The 21,451-nt window shown below is 42.4% G+C and overlaps 1 protein-coding gene across 2 annotated transcripts in view; it reads right to left on the bottom strand.

Moving 5' to 3' along the window:
* Window positions 1–15,941: 15,941 nt before the first annotated feature.
* NGEF (neuronal guanine nucleotide exchange factor) overlaps window positions 15,942–21,451 on the bottom strand; it is an 850,900-nt gene continuing 845,390 nt past the window's right edge. For both annotated transcript variants that reach the window (XM_069213776.1, XM_069213777.1), the window contains one exon: window positions 15,942–21,078. In XM_069213776.1, coding sequence (XP_069069877.1) covers window positions 20,888–21,078 — 191 coding nt within the window. In that variant the 3' untranslated portion in view covers window positions 15,942–20,887. The remainder of the gene's footprint in view (window positions 21,079–21,451) is intronic.

The raw sequence follows: 21,451 nt of genomic DNA, 5'->3' as shown, positions 1-21,451 counted from the left end.
CCAACGTTGTAGAAATCACGTAAGTTTTAATTCAATTTAAGTAATGTCCAGTAAATCACCCCAGCGCGCAGCATAACCGGCTCTCGTTTTCCTGAATGCGCACTCTTCCTGCCCGTTGCCGCTTTCAAATGTTCGGCATTCCTCGCGCTGTAACGCGGAACGGAACGCCGAACACTCGAAAGCAGCCGCGTGTGAGCAGCCCCGCCGCGCGTGCGATGACACGGAAAATCCGATCATCACGCGCGGCGGCCAACGCTGCTTGTAAGCTACTACATTTAGTTTTCTCTTTTAACACTTTAAAAAAAACAACCATGAAATACAGCCGCGTGTGAGCAGCACCTCTGCTATTAAGATACTACATTTTTAGTTTTCTCTTTTAACATATTAAATAACCAACAAGCAATGAAACAATTACCATTATTTCTTTCTTACCGCTTGCAGAACTAAACTATGAAAGTAACCATACATGTTGTGTATAACCCAATCAAACTCTACTCATAAAACGTCGTATAAGCGATTCATCCTTGACCATACCATAAAGGTAATCTCACTTAACGATACCTTAAAGGTAATTTGTGCACCCTATCACTCCTCCTGACAGGCCCAAGATTGGAGCACGAATCCACCTCCTTCAAACTCGAGGACTTAACCCCCACAGATTTTTGTACATTCAAGCAATCCCGTGCTTCTGACGAGTGACCCCCCTCCTTGTGAACAGGTAACAAAACACCCTTCGGTTCAACCTTTACCACCTTCCCCACATTCCACCAGTTACGTCCATCAACCCGCACAGCATTCCCACAAACTATCTCAACCTTGAATGGTTCTGAAAACTTAGAATCACCTTTCACGACAAACCCCGGTAATTTAACCCGAACCCAATCGCCCACCATGAACTGCACCTCCTTCACACCTCTTTTCTTGTCATAATATGACTTTTGTTTTTCTTGAGAATTTTTAATACTCGAACCCACCTTTGCATAAATGAGATCCTTACATGTAGACTGCTTGAGAAACTTGGACAACCAAGCTGGTCTAAATAAAGTGGCAGGCTTCCTTCCCCTAAGTGCCTCAAATGGTGAAATCCCCGTGCTAGTGTGGGGTGTTGTTCTATAGAACCAGAGCATACTCTTTACAGCAGCATCAACCACACACCCATTAGCTAACGCCCACTGAATACACTCCCCAACCACTCTATTAAACCGTTCAACCAAACCATTCGTTTGCGGTTGATAGAGAGAACTCTTCAAATGTTTGATGTCACACTCTCTCAAAAAACATTCAACTTCACCAGACACAAACTGGACCCCATTATCAGACACAATTTCCTTGGGTAACCCTTCTTCCAAAAATACATCTTTCAGACACGACACCACAGACGTGGAATCTGCACGACTCACAAACTTCACATGAGGCCATTTGGAAAAATAATCAATTACTACATAAGCATACCGTAAATTAGGAGGAAGAGAATTGAAGGGACCCAACAAATCGATGCCAATCTTTTCCCAAGGACCTGCCGGACATTCTATTGGCACTAGCGGAGGAGTTGACGTTTTGAGGGCTTTATCACTGGTTGAACAAATGTAACAGGACTTGACCAAAGTTTCGATGTCTCTGTCCATTTGCGGCCACCAATAGTATTGCCTAACCCTCTTTTTTGTAAGAGTAGTACCCAAGTGACCTTCATGTGCTTTTTCCATAATAATGGATCTAATAACATCAGGAGGCACAATCTTATCACTTCTCAACAGTACACCATCTTCAATTGATAGTTCGTCAGACACTTTGAAAAAAGGTTGAGTGCTCAAATTCAAACTTTTTTCATGCGGCCACCCTTTCTTAACATACGTTAAAACATTAGTCAGTACATTATCATTTGTAGACGCTTCTTTCCACATCATTTCGGAAAACGAACCAGTACGTTCTAATTCGACAGAAGCAATGAAGCAGTTTTCATCCTGAGTGTCCATTTCCTCTCCAATATCTTCAGAAACTGGATACCTGGAAAGGTAATCTGCTCTCACATTTTTCCCACCCGAGATGTGTATCACAGAAAAATCAAATTGAAGCAATCTGGCCGCAAATCTTGCAATTCTTGGTGAGCTACCTTTAAGATTGGTACCATTAAGAATAGAGACTAATGGCTTGTGGTCTGTTTGGAGCAGAAAATGTCTTCCCCATAGAAAAGACTTAAATTTCTCTATACCCCACCAACATGCTAGTAATTCTTTTTCGATTACAGAATAATGCACTTCATTAGATCTGAGCACTCTTGACGCAAACCCAATAGTATACTCCTGCCTTTCATTACTTTGCGTCAAAACTGCTCCAAGACCGAACTTGCTGGCATCGACAGTCAAACAACACTTCAAATTATGATCATACGATTGCAAAACCTTGGCACTACTCAGTTTCTGCTTGATAGTATCAAATGCTTCCTCACACTCAGCATTCCACAAAAACTCTGTTTTAGATTTCAACAGACTAGAAATGGGTCTGACAAGCGTAGCAAAATTTTCAATAAATCTAGAATAAAACTCACAAAGACCCAAAAATGATTTGACACCAACTTTGTCCTGAGGTGCAGGTGCTTTTGCAACAGCTTCTACAAGACCTGGTCTGGGATACACCCCTTCCGGTGTGATAACGTGCCCCAAGTATTCTACAGACGTTTGGAGGAATTGACATTTCTCTCTTCTTAATACGACACCAGCACTATCAAACTTACTCAATACCTGCCTCAGAATCGCATCATGTTCATTTCGATCAGAAGCATGAATCAACACATCATCCTGAAAAACACACACTTTCTCGATACCTTTGAGAATGTTAGACATTATTCTCTGGAATACTGACGCTGCTGACGCCAGTCCAAAAGGCATACGACAATATTGATACGTTCCCCACGGGGAGACAAAAGCCGTAAAGTGTCGCGACTCGTGTGTCAATTCTACTTGGTGATAAGCAGTGGCCAAGTCGAGTTTAGTAAAAACTGTTGCTCCCTTGATACAAGAAAGCATCTCTCCAATCTTGGGCAATGGATGAGAGTCGACCCAGATCTCTCTGTTGAGTGCCCTCAAGTCAACACAGACTCTCAATTCCCCATTTTTTTTCTTTGCCACCACCAACGGAGATAACCATAACGAAGAATCAATGGGCTCAATGATTCCCCTCATCTGTAAACTTTCCAATTCTTTCTCCAACTCATCCCTGACACTAAATGGCACCCCTCTTAATTTATGTTTAACGGGAATAGCATTGTCCTTAACCTTTATTTTATGTGAAAAGCCCTGTATTTTACCTAAATCACCCGAAAAAACTCTGGGAAATTCATTTAGTAATTTCTCTACAACAGAAGTGTCTCTTATAGCTGTCACCTGTTCACCTGTACCTGGACGCAACACCATTCCAAACAGCCCTTGGTGAAACCACCCTAAAATGTTCAAACCTTTTACAGCAACATAGACTTTCCCAACAATGCGTCGTCCCTTGAATACTAAAATGTCTTCAAAGAAACCAACTAAGTCAATCTTCTTTCCCTCATATGAAAACGGAGTCCTATCTGGAGGATTCAATTTTCGTGTGCCCCAATTCTGCTGGTAAAGTTCCTGAGTAATCATAGTGATTCTAGCCCCCGAATCAGCCAACAACTTTAAAAATTTGTCACCTACTTGAATTAAAACATACGGATCAACGCAGTCCACTGGATTGCCAGTGATTATGTCACGGTCACCGACAGTCAGAATCATTTCTTGCATTTCATTCATCAAGTCATCCATCCTGTCATCACCATCATCCATGACCGCATTAACCTTTGTGTTACCACTTTTGTTACTTTGACACACTCTTGCAAAATGACCTGTTCTGCCACATAATCTGCACTGCACATTCTTTGCCGGACAAATTTTTCCTCCTTTTACATGTGGTGGATAGCCACACCTAAAACAAACGTTAGTCTGCTTGAAAAAACTATTGGATTTATCCACTTCCACTTTGTTGTACAAAGGAACTTTCGTCTTGCGCCTGTCGTCAGATCTCTGTACTACATTCACATGTTCCGCCTGTGCACGTTCCAGCTCTTTTGCAGATCTCATTGCAGTTTCAATGCTTTTAGCTATTCTGATAGAGTCTGACAAAGATGGGTCTCCTAAGGACAACAACTTTTGCTTAATTGATTTATCCGCACAGTGACAAATGAATTGGTCACGTATTAACTGATCAGTAAATGTGTCAAAGAAACACTCAGACGCAAGTTTCCTCAGAGCAGAAATGTAGTTATTGACATCCTCTCCATTTTTTTGTTCTCTCTTAAAAAACTTATGTCTTGCAATAACCAAACTTGGAGGTGCGTCAAATCTGGCGGCCAATTTCTTAAGAGCATCTTCAAATTCATCAAGTTCCTCGCCTTCTTCCACATGAATATCTGGTAAATGTTTGAACACCGACCTACCCTCAAAACCTAAAGAATGCAGCAAAAAACATTTCTTTCTTTCAGGTCTGAATCTTGACGCTCCAATGGCACCCATATATGTTTCAAAGGCATCGTACCATTGCTTCCATGGTATGGCTGGCTCACCAGGAGTTTCCAAAAATGGTGGCGGAGGGTTGACCGATTGCATGACCGTATTTATGTTAAAATAAAAACACTCTGTACCATATAATATCAATTACATCAACTCCTCCACAGATTTTTAATAATAATAGTCTAAAAACCTTGGTGAAAGTAGCCGTTTAAAGATGGCCGCTATACTTTCACAAAAATGACATCCTGCTGTAGCCACACCTTCTGACCCGAGGTTCATGTGAGATGAGACACTCTCACCGTAAATTCAGCTGTCCAGAAGGTCAACAAATGGTGCACGAGTGGGCCTCGTCGTATCAGCCTGGGGTGATCCAGTTCCACAGCTCGTCGCCACATATAATAAGCTGGGAACAAACCTCCAGACACCAACGTTGTAGAAATCACGTACGTTTTAATTCAATTTAAGTAATGTCCAGTAAATCACCCCAGCGCGCAGCATAACCGGCTCTCGTTTTCCTGAATGCGCACTCTTCCTGCCCGTTGCCGCTTTCAAATGTTCGGCATTCCTCGCGCTGTAACGCGGAACGGAACGCCGAACACTCGAAAGCAGCCGCGTGTGAGCAGCCCCGCCGCGCGTGCGATGACACGGAAAATCCGATCATCACGCGCGGCGGCCAACGCTGCTTGTAAGCTACTACAGAGTTGCAGGATTATCTGTGTGAGCATGGTTGGCCACTATGTTTAGCAGCCAGAGAGTGCCTTCAAGAACACTGTTCCTCATAATTGTTAAAGTAACTAAAGATCTATCTTTCATGAGTGCATCAGAGGGAAAATTCGGGAAATGAGTAAACTTATCTAACTTAGATTGCAACCTTTTCTTAAAATCAACACTATAGTAAGCTTGTTCATTGTTGGAGCGTGAGCTGTGTCTGTGACCTACTCATTCAGATAAAAGATCACTCTTCAAGGAGCACACACCCAGAGCCACAATGAAACTACAAGACTTTCAAAAAGCAAGTATGATGACAATTTTATTTTTAAATCCAAAACTTCAATGAGTTATATCTAGGTTTTTTTTGACACACTGGAGAATAAGTGCAATAACTCCAAGTGTAGAACATCTGTATTTACGGAGTCCTTATCTATAGGACAAAATATAGTCTCTGATTCCAGCATGCCATTGTTTCTCTGTTGCACAATATTTCCTATTCCGGGGTACAGGATAACAGTTTTGCGTTTAATACAGCACTGCACTGCACAATATCACATTCACTTAGGGAGTAGAGGTTCCATCTGTGGCTCAGATGGCAAGGACAACACCCAAGGCTGAAAGATCATATTGCAAGTGACACTGCAGTGGAAGCATATGTAAAGTACCTTATGGTCCAGTAACAGAGACCATGAAAGAGTATCACGCTTCAAAATATAATACCATAGTGTTCGACCCTATACTGCAAGTCACAATGCAGTATCTCACTTCAGGGTCTGATATCACACTAATACTACAGGCCAAGATAAAAATCTCAAGTCTAGGTGTGATATCACAGTTTGTGCCCAATGGTACAGGCTAAGATGGAAGGTACAGGTCAGCGCATGACACAGGGCAGGGCACTGTACTTTAATATTACAGACCACAACACATGGTCACAGGACAGCAGGTGCCCAGTATCGCATCACGTGCCCAATATTACAAGCCACACCTTGGAATGTGATGAGAGCGGCTGAACATGAATTGCACACCTTGCCATCATAATTACTGCTAGTATACTTCTGTGAATTTAGTATATGAACTTAATGCGGAATTAACACTAAACATTTTTATGTATCGTGCACTTGACAAAAAAATATTCACAAAAGCTGAAAAAGAGTTGTTCGCAAGTCTCAAAGTGCACCGTAAACACCATGCCATCACTTTCATGCCAGTGTGACAAACTTAATTCACCTCTATATACCCTTAATATGTGGTTTATCCATAAAAATAATGTCCCTTGATGTAGTCAATCCTGTTAACTTCACTCCCATTTGGAATGTACCATTTGTACAGGCAACGTTCAACCCCTCCGCCCCCACAGAAATATAGATCATTGAGTCTAAAGATCTACACAATCCTTTGCAGATAGCTCACCCCAGCTAGAGATACACAGTCGGTACTGGCCTCTTTCCTCTATGATCTCTCTTGGGCAGCTCTTGCTGAAGGTGTGATCATCCTGCTGCCGTGAACTGGGCTACTGCTTTCGACACCACTTGTCATCAAACATATCAAAGACATTGCCTACAAGTGGAATTTGGAGGATCAGGTCACAAGTTGACTCACCTCTTTTTCCCTTGATATCATTCACAGTCTATGGTAATTCCATTTACCTGCAGGTTCCACTATGATTCTTCAAATCCATTCGCTTCAATCTCTATTTCGCTTCTTTCATTCACTTCTTTAGCATTGGTTTTTACATGTTTACAAGTGACATCTATTGATGTGGCTGGGCAATTTGTGAATCCCTGTCTTCCCCTACCAACAGTTGTCAAGCTATCAGCTCTTGGATGCATGAAAATGAACTCTAATTGACCCCCCTCAACCAAAGACATCCTGTTTATCAAGCACCTTCATCTCTGGTCAGCTGGTTTTGATCCTTAAACACCCGGTCTACATGCTCATTCACATGGTCTTTCTTGCCCCTCTATCCAATCAGAGGGTTTCTACCTGATTCTCACATCAGTGACCCACCCTTGCTTCTTCCCCCTCCACCACATTTTCACCATCCAAACCCTTCTCTCTCAAAATCACTTAAACTGCAGAAATGGCCTCAGCTGGGGCCTCTAGGGAATAGGGGAATAGCTCTGCAGGTGACAGCAAGCTGCGGTTGCAGCCCCAAACTTTAACAGTGAGTTAGAGAAAGGAGCAACATCTTATTCTCTTCCAAATCACTGCGCTGGCGCTCTACAGTTATCCCAATACACATGTAGTGTAGACAGGACCCACCACTTGCTAGACTCTATTATTCTCCAATCTTTATCTTCCACCTATCTCCGCTGGTGCCTACACAGATCCTCTTCAGATAATGTTGGGATCATTCAACATTTAAAAAGTGTCAGACTAGGAGACATCCTTCTTTGGGCAAAATCTTGGAAGTAACATCCATCTTCGCTCTGCTCTGCTGACAGCCTATCGCTTTTCCACGAGCAGGCGAGACCTGATACCTACCCAAGAAAGCTATTAGAGCGAAAAAGACACCTAGCTGTTGACCAATATCCTAAGACTTCTCAGACTTCAAATTAGGAAACGTCAGGATTACTCCAGATCAAGATAATCAGATTTCAGCCTACTAAAGTTAAGGAAACAAGACAGATGATGTGCCCAGCAGAGCAGGAAGCAGCACAAATTGAACAGGTTTCCATAAGTTAGTACAGGAACAGTAATGCATTAAGTTAATACAAGGCAGATACATAGAGCGGCAGTAAGAAAAGGTCACCAGGATTCACTTAAAACCACCCATTTAGACCCCGTTATCATGGAAGCAGGTTGTAAAATGTCACGTCAATTTGGGTGCGAAAAACTGTACTACTTTGAGTTAGGCTGAAAGTTGTGTGCCACTAAATAAATGTATTATCTGTCTGAGTCTACGCCCTCCATAAGTATCTTTCGGCAGAAAGAAGCTCCCAAGAATTGGCAATGAATGCTCAAGAGGAATGCAAGGGAATGAAACCGTCCCCCGGCGCCCAAGAATGGGTCCTATTCATCCTAAGCCAGGGGCAGGATTTACCCTGGGGTTCTGGTCAGACCTTTCCCTTTCCTTTTCTGTTGGATGGTCTTGAGTCTCCCTCATACATCAGAAAGGAAATGATAAAGAATGAAAAAGAGCGAAGACACAGACAGCCAAAGGCAACAGGCAACAGTTAACGGGTGTTTCAGCAGCCCATAAGTGAATATATAGGCAGTGTTGGATATGAATGCTGGAATTCTGCCTTCATGTATTTTTTATGCCAGACTGTGATGTTTCCTTGTGGGGTTGGAGGGGCTGGTGGTGTGCAGAATGACATCCAACTATACATTAAATATGTTCTGTGTTGGATTTGTGCGCAAATGCTGTTTAAAGTTTCATGTTGGTTTTTCTCTATGAGGCAGGTGGTTGACGTGTACTGTTGTGAGCATTGTGAAACCAGCTATATAGCGTTTCTGTGCTTTCCTGGGTCTGTATATGCTATTCTGTCTAACTTGCATGAGTGGCTTTTGTGTTATTGTCAATTTTCCAGAATGATAACCATCGGGAAGATAAGGAATCATGACCTGCTGTGAAGAGCTAGGAGCAGGAACTGTTTGGAGACCAGAAACTGCCTAGAATAGAGAGATCAGGAAGAACCTAGCCCGTCGGAAAACATGAACTGTGTGTAAGCTAGAAAAGCAGATATTGACCTTCAGGCCCTCATTCAGTGTTTCTTTTCATCAGCAGGCTCTCGCATGCCCATTTATTTATGCTTTGAAGGGAGCTATGTGTCTCAGCATGGTTATTCCGGAGCGCTTACCTGCCTTGCGTGCAACAAGCAGGTAGTTGTTGGGTTGAACAGTACCTCATTTCATGAATGGTGGAACCCTGCCACTCAAAAAGGGGTTGATAACAGTCTGATAGTCTAGGGGGCAAGGGATAAGTGTCAGCTCTCCTGCCTAAAATGTTGAAAGTGCTCGGAAGCAGGCTATACTTCCAGTATTACACCTACAAGAAACTAGGCAATTGCAGTGGACATGAGATATGTCAGACTTTTCTTCCCAAGTCACGCATTATTTATTCTTTTTGGAGGGAGCAGCAAGCTGGTCTAGGCAGAAATGGACTAGTACTCAGGCCACGACAGAATAGGGTTCCATACACCATCCATCTGCATTCCAGCCCTCAACGTTCAGGGTCTGCAAAGAGGTGTGATGGATGAGACTGGGGACACTCCTAAAAGAGGGCCCCAAGTATACTGGTCAAAAGAAGCTCAAAGGCCAGGTATGAGCACCGCTGGCAGCTTTATATTCCTGCTATAGAACTTGAAGGGACAGGGGAAGTCTGGGTGCTTATTAGGCTTTAGTTAAACGTTTGCATTATTTGCATACTCCAACTCTGTTTACCTTCTCTTTATTTTGAAAACACAATGTCCATTGCTCTATTTACATCATCTTTGTACACCTCATTGCTTTAAATCTAACCTACAACCCCTTCTTCTCACCCTATTTGTTCTTGCTGTCTAATTCATCTCATACAGAAATAAAGACTAACGTTACGTCTATGGTGACTCAACCATTCTTAGCAGTGATACTTCTAAAAAACAAAGCTGAATCATGCTGTTGGTAGAATTAAGTGGCCCTTCTTCAATCTGTTAACCAAAGTTATGTGCTGAGTGCACAAACAACACTTGTAATTTGTGCATTATCTCCCATGACGTAGTGGGGCAAGCTCCTCAATGCTCTTTTTTTGTTAAGAGCCATTTCCTCATGAACAAGGTAGTAATGGTGGGACAGAAGCACGAGTGTTTGCAGTTGGAATGAACCAGAAATGTTTTAGCATGAGGAATACTGGAGTCACTAGAGATTTAACTTTTCTTTGACTCCTACATTTTGGTTTTCTCCTGCTCCAAAGTCTATCACAGATTGGAGTAAATGACACATCATCCCAGAAGTTTGTGATATGGAGAGACACATGCCAATGTTTTCCCTTGTTCACGCTCCTTTTTGGCCTTGGTAATGAGATGTTAGCTAAGTGATAAAGCAAAACGTGGTGCTATGGGGGCTGAGGTGGGATGATGGCATGGAGGATCACCTCACTGTATCCACATGATGTCCTGATGTACATACAACAGCCTCACACCTTGATTTCCCAGCTGCTACAAATGAGGTATGTGAGGTGCCTCCAACTTAACTGGGGTAAGTCAATTCTAGTCCTGTTAGTGGGACTCCTCCATTCCTGCACCATGACATTACCGCTTTAAGATTGAGAAAGGCCCCTTGTTTATCTGGGCGTTCCTGTGTCTAGCGACCCTGAGATTAGCTGGAAGCTGAAAATTACCCCATTAGACCTTCGAGTCAAGGGACATATGACACGACAGCGCACACTTTGTTTAAATATGTTGTTACATATTGCTTTATTCAAAATGATCACATTAAACTATTTGTTATACATTCTTCAAACTACCTGTACAGAATAACTTTGAGGTGGCTCTCTAAACTACAAGCCAGTACAAACAGCTACTCATGGGGTGAGACTCCCTCCAGGGTCGAAAACAAAATAAATGCATTCAGGTGCTATACAATGAGTGATAAGGGGCAGCAGACGTACAACTACAGTACTGGGCAGTAGACGTTATCAAGCAATTACTGGATTCTTAATGGTAGAGACAACCAAGCCTTCAACCTACCACTGGCTGGATTTGAGAGCTCAGCTTCTGGTCCTGGATGGCACCAAGCACAAACACCTGAAGTTGCTGCTAAACCCCTCGGAAGCTGCATAAGGCTTTGAAGTGGATGAGGTAGAATTCAAGGATTACCAGGGAAACACCACTGTGGCAAGTTGCTTGTTGAAGGAATCAGTGAGATTACAAGAGCTTACGCATAGGATAGGTTGATATCTCCAAACCGGTAGATGCATGGGCTCCCATTTGAGCAACTGAGCAAAATTTAAGGGTTACACTGGCCATCGTTCTTCCTATATTTACAACTATGGCAGACACTAGAGGCTCTGGGGAAATGTTCAGACCCAGTTTCTGATTGTAATCAAATAGAACCTAAACTCACTGTGGAGAAAATTGGGGGATAGGTATTTCCCATTTATACAAAACCTTGGTGATCAATGTACCAGGCCCCATTGGTGCACTGTGAAAACACTGCGAATCAAGTTTGCGAGAACTGGTTGAAAAGGACTGGGTGGAGGCTAAAATAGCTGACAAACGATTGTTGATTGCACCCGGATTCATGACATCCGGGAATGCCTAGTTTTCCAGAAATATTAGACTAGAATTTCTGCTATGCTTGAATAGCTTGCGATCCCAAGATGGTAATGATAGGAGTATTCCAACATTAAGAAAATGGTGAAAGAATATAGTAGGATATGAACAGCTCATGGCTTTATGTTACTCACTTTTGAAGACGTCAAAAGAGGGTGGTTTGTTTGGCATGGCAGCAGGGCAACTTACAAGAATTATCCCGAACACCTAATTTTGCTGCTTTATAAGAGCCAAATGCTGGCTTAGGTAAGTAAGCAAAGTATAGCTCCAGTGGAAACCAATTGGTCAAGATCAGTGATGAAAAAAGGGACCAACCTATGTCAAAGTTCGGTGATGAAGGGGACCCTGCTGTTTCATGGGGAGGGTAGAGACAATCATGTGAAGAAGTTACCTTTCCACAGGAGGAGGAGGTTGGAGAACCAACAGTGATAAGGCTCTCATGGTCTTATCAAAATCAGGAAACAGTATTGACTATTTCTGAACCCATGGGGGATATACTGGACTAGAGTGGGAGAAGATATAAAACATACAGACCCAGATATGACTAAGAGTTTGTATCATGGTTTTGTCTCTATAGTGATGCAGCCCCAACGCAAAATCATTTTTGGCTTTTACTAAGTCACACAAAGTCACTTTGCATAGCAGCATATGGCTGCCTTATATTACTTTGTGTCTAGGAGGAGTTCCATGGGTGAAGCATGGGGTTCCTATTTATCCACCCATGTATTTGGCTAGTAAATCTGGGAATGTGTCAAAATGCCACACCTTCCCAAGTGAGGTGGTGCAATGAGGAGAAATATCTTTATTTCTCCCTGTTACTTCCTCTTTCTATGTGTGCTGCAGAAAAAGAAAATTCTTCCAAGGATGACATTTGTGCAGGAAGGTGTCCTTTCTGCATAAAAAACAATCCTGCCTGTATCACAGGGAGCCTTGAAGCATGGCACAATGGTGTCTGCACAGGTGCGAGGCAACACACCGTAAGCCAGCGCAAAGAGGGAGCAGAAATGTTCCAGATCTTTGTAAATATGGAGCATTTCTGCTCACTCCCTTTCATGCAATGCAGCAACTTTGCTTGCTTCCCTGCATTGCGTGAAAGATTAGTAAATATGCCCAGCTGAGATTTCCCTTGCCAATCGTACATAAAAATCTCCAAAAATAAATCTAACCTCTTCTGATATATATATATACAATGCTCAGACTTTCAAGTTGACACCATACACTAATAACACAAGTCCCTAAGGTCTTGAGGAACAAAGATAACCCTGAGAGCCCTATCTCTGGTTCATTAACGGTGCATGTATATATTTTCCACTTTTGGAACGTGTATTGCTAGAAAACAGTGTTGTGGTATCTGCCAAATTTCATACATTCACTGAAAGCCACTGGAAAAGACATCAGACTTTTTTCATTTTTTTCTGATGTAATAAAAGATGATCATGTCAACTTTGTGTTCCATAATAGCCTGCCCTTGAAATCCTAAAAGAAAGCCTTCTATGCTGGCATTTTTTATTTCCAGAGCAATAATGTAGACAAAACTGTGGAGGTCTTTATTTTCATCCAGTGAGGTGCAAAAAAGCTGCCTGGAACAAAGACGCCACAGGAACCTCAAAGAAGTTAATGTAACTGACACCAGAGAGGAGGGGTGGTTTTAGGGAAAGTCCTACAAAAAGTTGCCCAACTAAGCCAACCGGTGAAGGTGGGGCGCAAAGGCTCTCAGCTCTGAAACAATTGGTTTGATGGCATGCTCAGTTAACAGAATAGTTGGAAAGAGAACTTTGAAAACCTAAATTTTTAGGGGTCTACAAGGTACAATGTGGACACACAAAGCCATAAATGAAGAAATCCACTATAGTGTCATTTGGTGGTCAGATACCTCACAACACAATATCCTTGATGAACAATACCCTCTGAGTTCTTTACGCAATAACTACAATCAGCTAATTCCTCTGAGATGACATGACAGAGACGTCACAATCAGCAAAAACCCTACATTATAAGGGATGCCCAGCATCCACGTGAGGCTACCAAGAACCTGGACAACCTAACAAACTCTCTTCAACAATTTCAGTCAAGCAAATTCATGCCCACCATGACAAGTCCTTATGGTACCACAGGCGAGAGAACTCACCCACTAATTAGGACCCTTCACTTACCTCGTCCCTACTTCCAAGCAGATTATTTCCTACCCATGCCAGTAAGATCCCTTGAGACTTTCACTATAAGTTGCCCACTACAAATATAAATCTAAAAATAAAACAATTACATTATGTTGGAACAAAAGAGACTTGTGTTACTAGCCTTGGTCTCATGCCACAAATCTAAGAATCACCCTGAGCCTCCACAGTGTAGGGGAAGTTACATTTTAATCTTGAGGTCTATGACGTACAATGCAATCTCCTTGTGTAAATTGGAAAACAGCATTTCTCCACTTGAGGGAAAATCATCACCAGGGAAGATGGTGAGTTATTTTTACACAGTCACAGAGATATTTTTGGCATCAATTGACTTGCTGGGTACCTGCTTTGTGACAGAGGACAATAAATATGTGCCCAAAATGGCCTGCAAGTTTTGATGGGTATGGAGGCAAGAATATATGAAACACATTCATTAATCGTCTGGAGGGTTTTATCTGAATGCCACTCAAGGACTTACCTGTTTTTCGTCTTTTTTTTAAATGTGGTTCTAGTATCACTTCATGGAATGGAAACATGTTTTCTTTTCTGAAATGTTGTGCAGAAGTGCAGCAAAGAAAGGCCAAATATCCCTACACCTGTGGTGCAAGTCAGGGTTTGAACATCACTAGTTTTATTTTCTGCTGCTTGCTTGCCTTCAGCCAAGGTAAAGAATTACTCTATTTGCTGCATTTTTTGCAGAAGTATTTCATATTGGCTCTCATCATGCCGGTCATGAAAGCAGCAATTCTATGACCATTTTGGCATTCATTTAACATCAGGTCCCCTCACTAAAAACCATCCAGTGTGGTAGAAAAACTGTACTATCCCCCATCGGGGGAATCATTAACAACTAAAGAGTGAGATGGAGACTACTCTTAAAGAGACCAATCTTTCATAGTTCTGTATTTGTCAATGCGAAGTATGTAACTGCGAATATGTGGACCCACCAGGATCCTAATATTTGGCCATTAGCTCTATACAGAGGGATAGCTTCAAAAGTGGAGCAATAGCTGCGATTTGTTTACAATGTTATAAATACATCAGTGCCAATACACATATACATAAAAGGAAGTTAGACCTCATCTTTGCATGAAACTTAGTGCTTAGTGCTAGATAAAATGGCTAAGGGCCAGATGTAGAAAGCCTTTTGCACGTCACAAACTGCGAAAAACGCAGTTTGCGACGTGCAAAAGGCCTAACGCGATGCACAACCTCAAATTGCGAGTCGGTACCGACTCGCAATTTGGAGGCTGCGACTCGCAAATAGGAAGGGGTGTTCCCTTCCTATTTGCGACCGCATCGCCATGCTGAGTTGCTTTGTGACCGCGAATGCGCTCGCAAATCAACTCGCAGTTACCACCCACTTCAAGTGGGTGGTAACTCATTCCCTCTGTGAATGACGATAAAAAAATTTTTTCAGAGCAGGCAGTGGTCCTATGGACCACTGCCTACTCTGAAAAAAACGAAACCAAATGGTTTCGGAAGTTTTTCTTTTTGCAACTCGTTTTCCTTTAAGGAAAACGGCCTGCAAAAAGAAAAAAAAAAAACTGCTTTATTAAAAAAGCAGTCACAGACATGGAGGTCTGCTGTCTCCAGCAGGCCACCATCCCTGTGAGTGCATGGACTCGCTATGGGGTCGCAAAATGCGACCCACCTCATTAATATTCATGAGGTGGGTCTTTGTGACCCCATAGCGAGTCGCAGAAGGTGTCTGAGACACCTTTCTGCATGCACTTTTGCGAGTTGCAATTTGCGAGTCAGTATGGGTCGCAAATTGCAAGTCGCAAATGTGTACTTACCTACATCTGGCCCTAAGTCCCTTTGTTGCTGGTGGGGGTATGTGAATGAACAATTTTCCATTCTTTCCTGTATCACGTTTAGGCTAAAGCCCATTTCCCACTTCAAAAAATAAAAGAAATAGCAAAACATAAGCCATAAGAGCAGGAAAATCAAACATTATCTCCTTAAACTGCTAATTTGTTATCAAGTGTTGCCTTTGAGAATCGTTGTCACTCCGTTAAAGCTTTGGCTCCCAGAACCCAGCCTCTGTTCAGACACACATCATAGCAGATTAAACAGGATTACATTTTTTTTTTTTTTTTTTTAAGAGAAAAATATGATGACTGAAAACGAAAGGTTTACAAAAATGCTGGGTGTCATTAAGCTATAGCTGAAACTAAAAAGTCATGCTAGAAATAAGTTTCATACTGTGGCCAAGATTTCAAGATTCTAAAAACCAAAGGTAGGGGACACATGGGCAGCTTACTCACATATCACATACAATAAAATTGCAAGTTTATTAAACAATACATTTGCAATAAAAAGTACAACTATACCAGTGAGTGATAAACTGGCTCTTCACGTAAAATCATTTACCTTGTCCAACTTAAGTTTTGCACTGATTCAGAAAAAGATGTTTTAGATTGTTTTAAGAACTCACACCCACTGGTTGTGAGGTTGAGGCTCTCCCTGAGTGGGTGCTGGAAGCATTTCCTGACCGTTTTGCAAATTTGTTCTAGCCACTGTTAATATGCCTATGAGTAATGGGAGTGTCTGGGGGACTGAAAGCACATTGCCACTACTTTTTCAAAACAAGCACTGGCAAAGGCAATAGGTCTGGTTTTAATGTGTTAATGCACACAATGTTAGCACCTTAGAGTGAGGGACGCAGGAGGGAGCCAGAAGGACAGAGAGAGCTATTAGTAAGTAATTCCTCATACAGTTCAGTGAAAGAACGTGAAGGTGGCAGAAGGAAGCATACAATTCAGTAAGAAAGAAATACTCAACTGGCTGAACAGGATGTGAATGACAAAGCCTCAAGCCAATGACAGAAAGTGACTGGTTAAAGAAAGCCAATGGCTGAAAGGGGAGGATCAAATACCTACTTTATGTATATTCTCTATGTATACTCTCAGCAATAGGTCTGTTGACAGCAGTGCTGTCAAAACCTACACTTGAAGAAATCAAATCTATCATCAATATTTGCTCCAAAGCAGGGCTTCTTGTTTAGAGTACAATTCATAAAAAGGTGGTGGCTTGCAATTTGTGACCCACCTTTACTGTCCTCGAATCTAAATAAAACACATAGGGGGTCATTACAAGTGTGGCAGTCCATAGACTGCCACACTCACGGTGGCGGTCTGGACTGCCGCCAATGCTCCACCAGGATCCCAGCAGTCTGGAGGTGGTGGAGCTTCTAATCTGCCAGGGCAGTGCTTCAAGCAGCGCTGCCATGGAGATTACGACCTTTATTCTCCGCCAGCCTTTTCATGGCAGTAACACCGTCATAAAAAGGCTGGCTGAGAACAAGTGCATTGGGCCACAGGGGGGCTTAGCTGCCAGTGCACTTGCAGATAGTAAACATTGTGAGGGTGCTGGTGCACCCTGCCGGCTACAGCATTGCCGCTGGCTCAATTTCGAGCCAGTGAGAATGCTGTAGTCTGGTTCCCGCTAGTCTGGCGGGCGGAAACCGAGGTTTCCACCTGCCAGCCTAGCAGGGAAACTCTTAATGGGGCTGGCAGGGAGTTAGCCCGTGTGGCGGCAACCTTCCCGTCGGAAGTTCGGCGGACGGTGAAAACCGAACTCATAATGAGCCCCATAGGCCCTTATCATGAGTCAGTTGGAATTTCCTGACTTGCCTCTGTTAAGGAAGGATGGGAATTCTGAGTTGTATAGACTATACTACACACAGTGATCATTGCGTTCTTTAAATAGCTCATCGTTTTTGAGATTTCAGCAGGTCAAACCAGAAATAATGTAACCAGGGAAAAGTGTACAGTATTTACCAAAACATGTGGATTTTAGAGCTGTAAGAACCCAAATCTGCATGTTATTCTGAAAAAACTCATAATAACTGCTATTTATTGCATGTGATAAATAATACACCCTAGGTTATCAATATTTAGCAAAAGTGATAAGTAGTACCTTCATTATGGCCAGCTTGGATTCGTGGCCATAGTATTTAGAGGAGCATAGATGAAGAATGAAGACTACTCCAGGCTCACCTTGACCTCTCTGATGTATTTAGTATGGTCAATCATTACTACTTCGCACAACTTAGGACTGTAGCTGGGCGGAAAGATGAGGGGTGTACTCTATCTTGGGTTAGGTAATTCCTTTGGATCATCCTATGTCACCAAGGGTCTTACCGTTCAGATAAGGCTAAGGTACACTGTTGTGGTCTTCATGGTTTCCCCTCACATGCTGTAATGTCTGTATCGGCCATCTATTTGTCATCACAGAGGGTTTGGGATTAGTAGGGTATTCCCTCATTTGTTTGGTTAAAACAGCTGGTACATGTGATAAAAATCTGAGGTGTATTAGGACAAACATTTTTCCATGAACATTAAGGTACAGTATGTCTAAAAAAATATTTACCATTACCTTTCAAGGCTTAAGAAAGTGAACCGTTTTGTGCCATCCTTCCTAAAGCCATTAGTTGAAAGCTTCACTTAACCAGCAAGACTGGCCAATGGCCCTCAGGAGGCAAGACCACATCTAAAAAGCCAAGACGGACTTCACTAACTAACACTGAAGCACCGTATCAATTAGACATGTATATGTATCCTAAAAAGTCCACCTCCAATGAAGCACCAGGGTATCTACAGATAGTATTCTGCACCCACTGAGCACTAGTGCCCTAAGAATGTCAGGTGAGTAAATTAAGGTGATAGCACACAAATAAACCAAATTAATTCTTAAAATTCAAGACTTGTTCAGATTCTTTAATTGTGGGTCATTATTTTATATAAATACCATATGTAATGTTGATCCTTATTTCACACAAATTATGTTTCTTTGTGGCTCAAGTGTTTGAGTTATACATTTCTTGATGAAGCTATTTCAGTGGTTGTCTCGCAATTCACTTGTGAACCATTGTGGACTGCAAAACGGCACCACAATAGCACAAAAGTGACAAGTGATTGAAATTGTAAGTGATCCTAGCCAGGCCCTCACAATTCTCTGGGCAGTCAGTGGCACTTACTGATAACGTAGAGTCATTGAAGAGCAAGATGCGAGGAGTACGGATGGAGCTAGTTTCTTGATTAATCACTGCCATTCTCAAAAGAGCTCCTTCTTGCTCAAAACTCAGAGTGCGTATCCAAGAGGGTGGGGGTAGGTCCACGGGCAGCCATTGTGACCATCTCCTTGGCACTGTCCTTATTTTGATGTCTGCTGTATCAGAACACTATTGCGTAACGAAATCTAGTGTCTCTTGACTAATTGAGCCTATGGCTTTATCCCTTAACTAATGGAGATGGCTTGTAAATGACCTTAATGGAACAGAAGCATAACAATAGCAGACACAGGTGAGAAAGTTATTTACTGAAGTATGTGGCACAGGGACCATGCACACCAGCTGCTGCAAACTTGTAGGCATGGAGAACTAGTGCACCCAGAAACCTTACTAAAGTTGCAAAAGCTGGCAGATGCCAAGAAGAAACAATTGTGAGAAAAGAAAAGCGGCAAAAACAAAAGAAGTGCTAGGCAGGTCAGCATGCACATCAAGAGATGTAGCCCCTTTCTACAGAAAAAACACAATGACTGCTAACACCAGGCTGGCTCTAGAAGGAACTGAGGAAAAATATAAAGATAGTGAATTGCGACAAGGTGGTCAGCTGGGCACTGGAGATGTTTTACTACATGTGTGCCATTTCAACCCTAATGTGCAAGCTGCATGATCAGCTTGTTTATTAATTCTGAGAAGCAGTTTCTGATTTCACCAAGAGATGGCAAGGTGCTGGAAGTATGAAAAACTCAATGAAGGAGAAGGTAATCCTTTGCCATTTTACTCATGTCAAGCCTTGTTAGTGGTTCTTGTGTGGGCTGAGGGAAGATGGTTTGAATTTTCACATGCACTGTGAATGTACTGCATCAAAGGTGGTGCTATCTTTAAAGAACCTTATTGCATTAGGAGTGGGACTCCATTTTCAAAATTCACATGTTGAGGCAGACCTTGTCTCAGGTGAAAATTAACCTGAGCGTTAACGTACAAATATCCCACAAAACCTACCCTGCAGTTGTCAATTATGTAACATCACTCTTGAATCACTACATCCCTGTTCAAGGTGCAACATCACACTGTATGGTGCAATTCAACCACCACCAGACTGCAATATCGCCTTCGGGGTACATGGTATAATCTCCACTAAATGGGGGAATAGATCAGGTTCCATAAAAATTACACACATCTGACCATCAAGAACCCGGTGACCATAATGCAACACTGGAATCTTGTCCTGTATTAATCAGACCCAAATCATATCATCGCTCATTGGTTCAGCTCAGCTTCAAAGAACCAGGTGACGAAAGCCTCCCCCACTATTCCAGTGTAAGTCACTTCTGTGCTCTGCTTTCTATGTCTGTGATCTAGTGACTAGAGCCTCAACTGCTATCCAGGAGAAACTGGTTACTTGAGCTGTGCCTCTTATCTCTGAATAAAGATAACAGAGCTTGGCCCTTTATCCCCCAATAATGTAGATCACAGAGCTTTACCCTTGCAGCATAAACCCAAGCTAAGCTTTTGTGATGGGAGATCCATGGCCAAAACTGGTACCTTCAAGCATACTTTGTGGATGTGACTGTTTCATGCAACAGCACAGAAGACAGTGGATTTAATTTAATCTCCCCATCATTGTGAGTAGTGGTAGCGAAAATACTTAAGTGACCTTTGGCCAAATACTACTCCTGACAACAAACTACATGTATTCCAGGAAGCCTCCTTCTCAAACCCTTTTCCACTAGCGGGATCAACCTCCTATTGTCATACGTTTTTTTATCCACCAGTCAAGCTCATAGCAAACAATATCTTCACTGGTGACATCATCCACCTGTGACAACAAAAAAATCAGTGGGACAACAAAGGCACACAATGACATCATCATGCTGCGCTCCAAGAGTTTACACCATTCTGATCCCATGGAGACGTGTGTGGAAGAATCTGAGTTTCTAATATATTTGCTGTGGACCAATATATATCTTGTGTGCACATATATATTTATATGGAGCGGATGGATTTTCTTCCAATCTAAAGAATGTCTGAAGATCTGCCTCCAAGAGGATCGGTTGGCCACCTAAATGTCAGGGCACCCTCACATCCATACACTTTTGTCCAATCAAATACAGAACTCTGCCTTGTCCAACTGCGGCGTCCCTGCAGCTGCTCCTCCATGTGATCCACTGATTCTGTTGCCAGGACATCATAACCTCAACGCTGTCCTCATTGCCTCGTCCTGCTGCCCAGCTTCCTCCTGTCCTTGTTCTGGCTTTGCTGGCTGTCCTCTGACCTGTGTACCCGGAAACACTCCTTCAAGTTCTGGGTGCGTATATCAACATTCAGGATCTCCTCCGCCACGGCACTGGGGAACCAGCCCCTCTCCTGGTCATGAAGTCTCTCACCAAACACCCAACCTGCATGATAAAAACAGCAAAGTAGGAGTAAGAACTCTGTATCCCTCAGTGATACCGTAGGAAGCAGAAGATTGCTTATCAACATTTAGTAGGTACCGCTCATATTTTTGTTTGAAAAGACCTCATCTTACTGGTATGAACAAATATTAAATGCCCGGTGTTGAAAGTAGTAATGCAAGCACGACTCAGCACCACAAAATACAGTTTTAATCCTTCTACAATATGAAATAATGTCTAAGCCAATGAGATCGTGTTTATTTTACGAAAAACTCGATTTAAGGCCTGGGAATATATGAAGACAAATGTTTGCTTCCAAATCTATATGTAATGATGAAATGAATGTGGTTTATCAACAGCATAGTAATGTTGCTGT

Source organism: Pleurodeles waltl, chromosome 11 (assembly GCF_031143425.1).
Source record: "Pleurodeles waltl isolate 20211129_DDA chromosome 11, aPleWal1.hap1.20221129, whole genome shotgun sequence".
Classification (NCBI taxonomy): domain Eukaryota; kingdom Metazoa; phylum Chordata; class Amphibia; order Caudata; family Salamandridae; genus Pleurodeles; species Pleurodeles waltl.
This window is presented reverse-complemented; position numbering and strand designations above follow the sequence as displayed.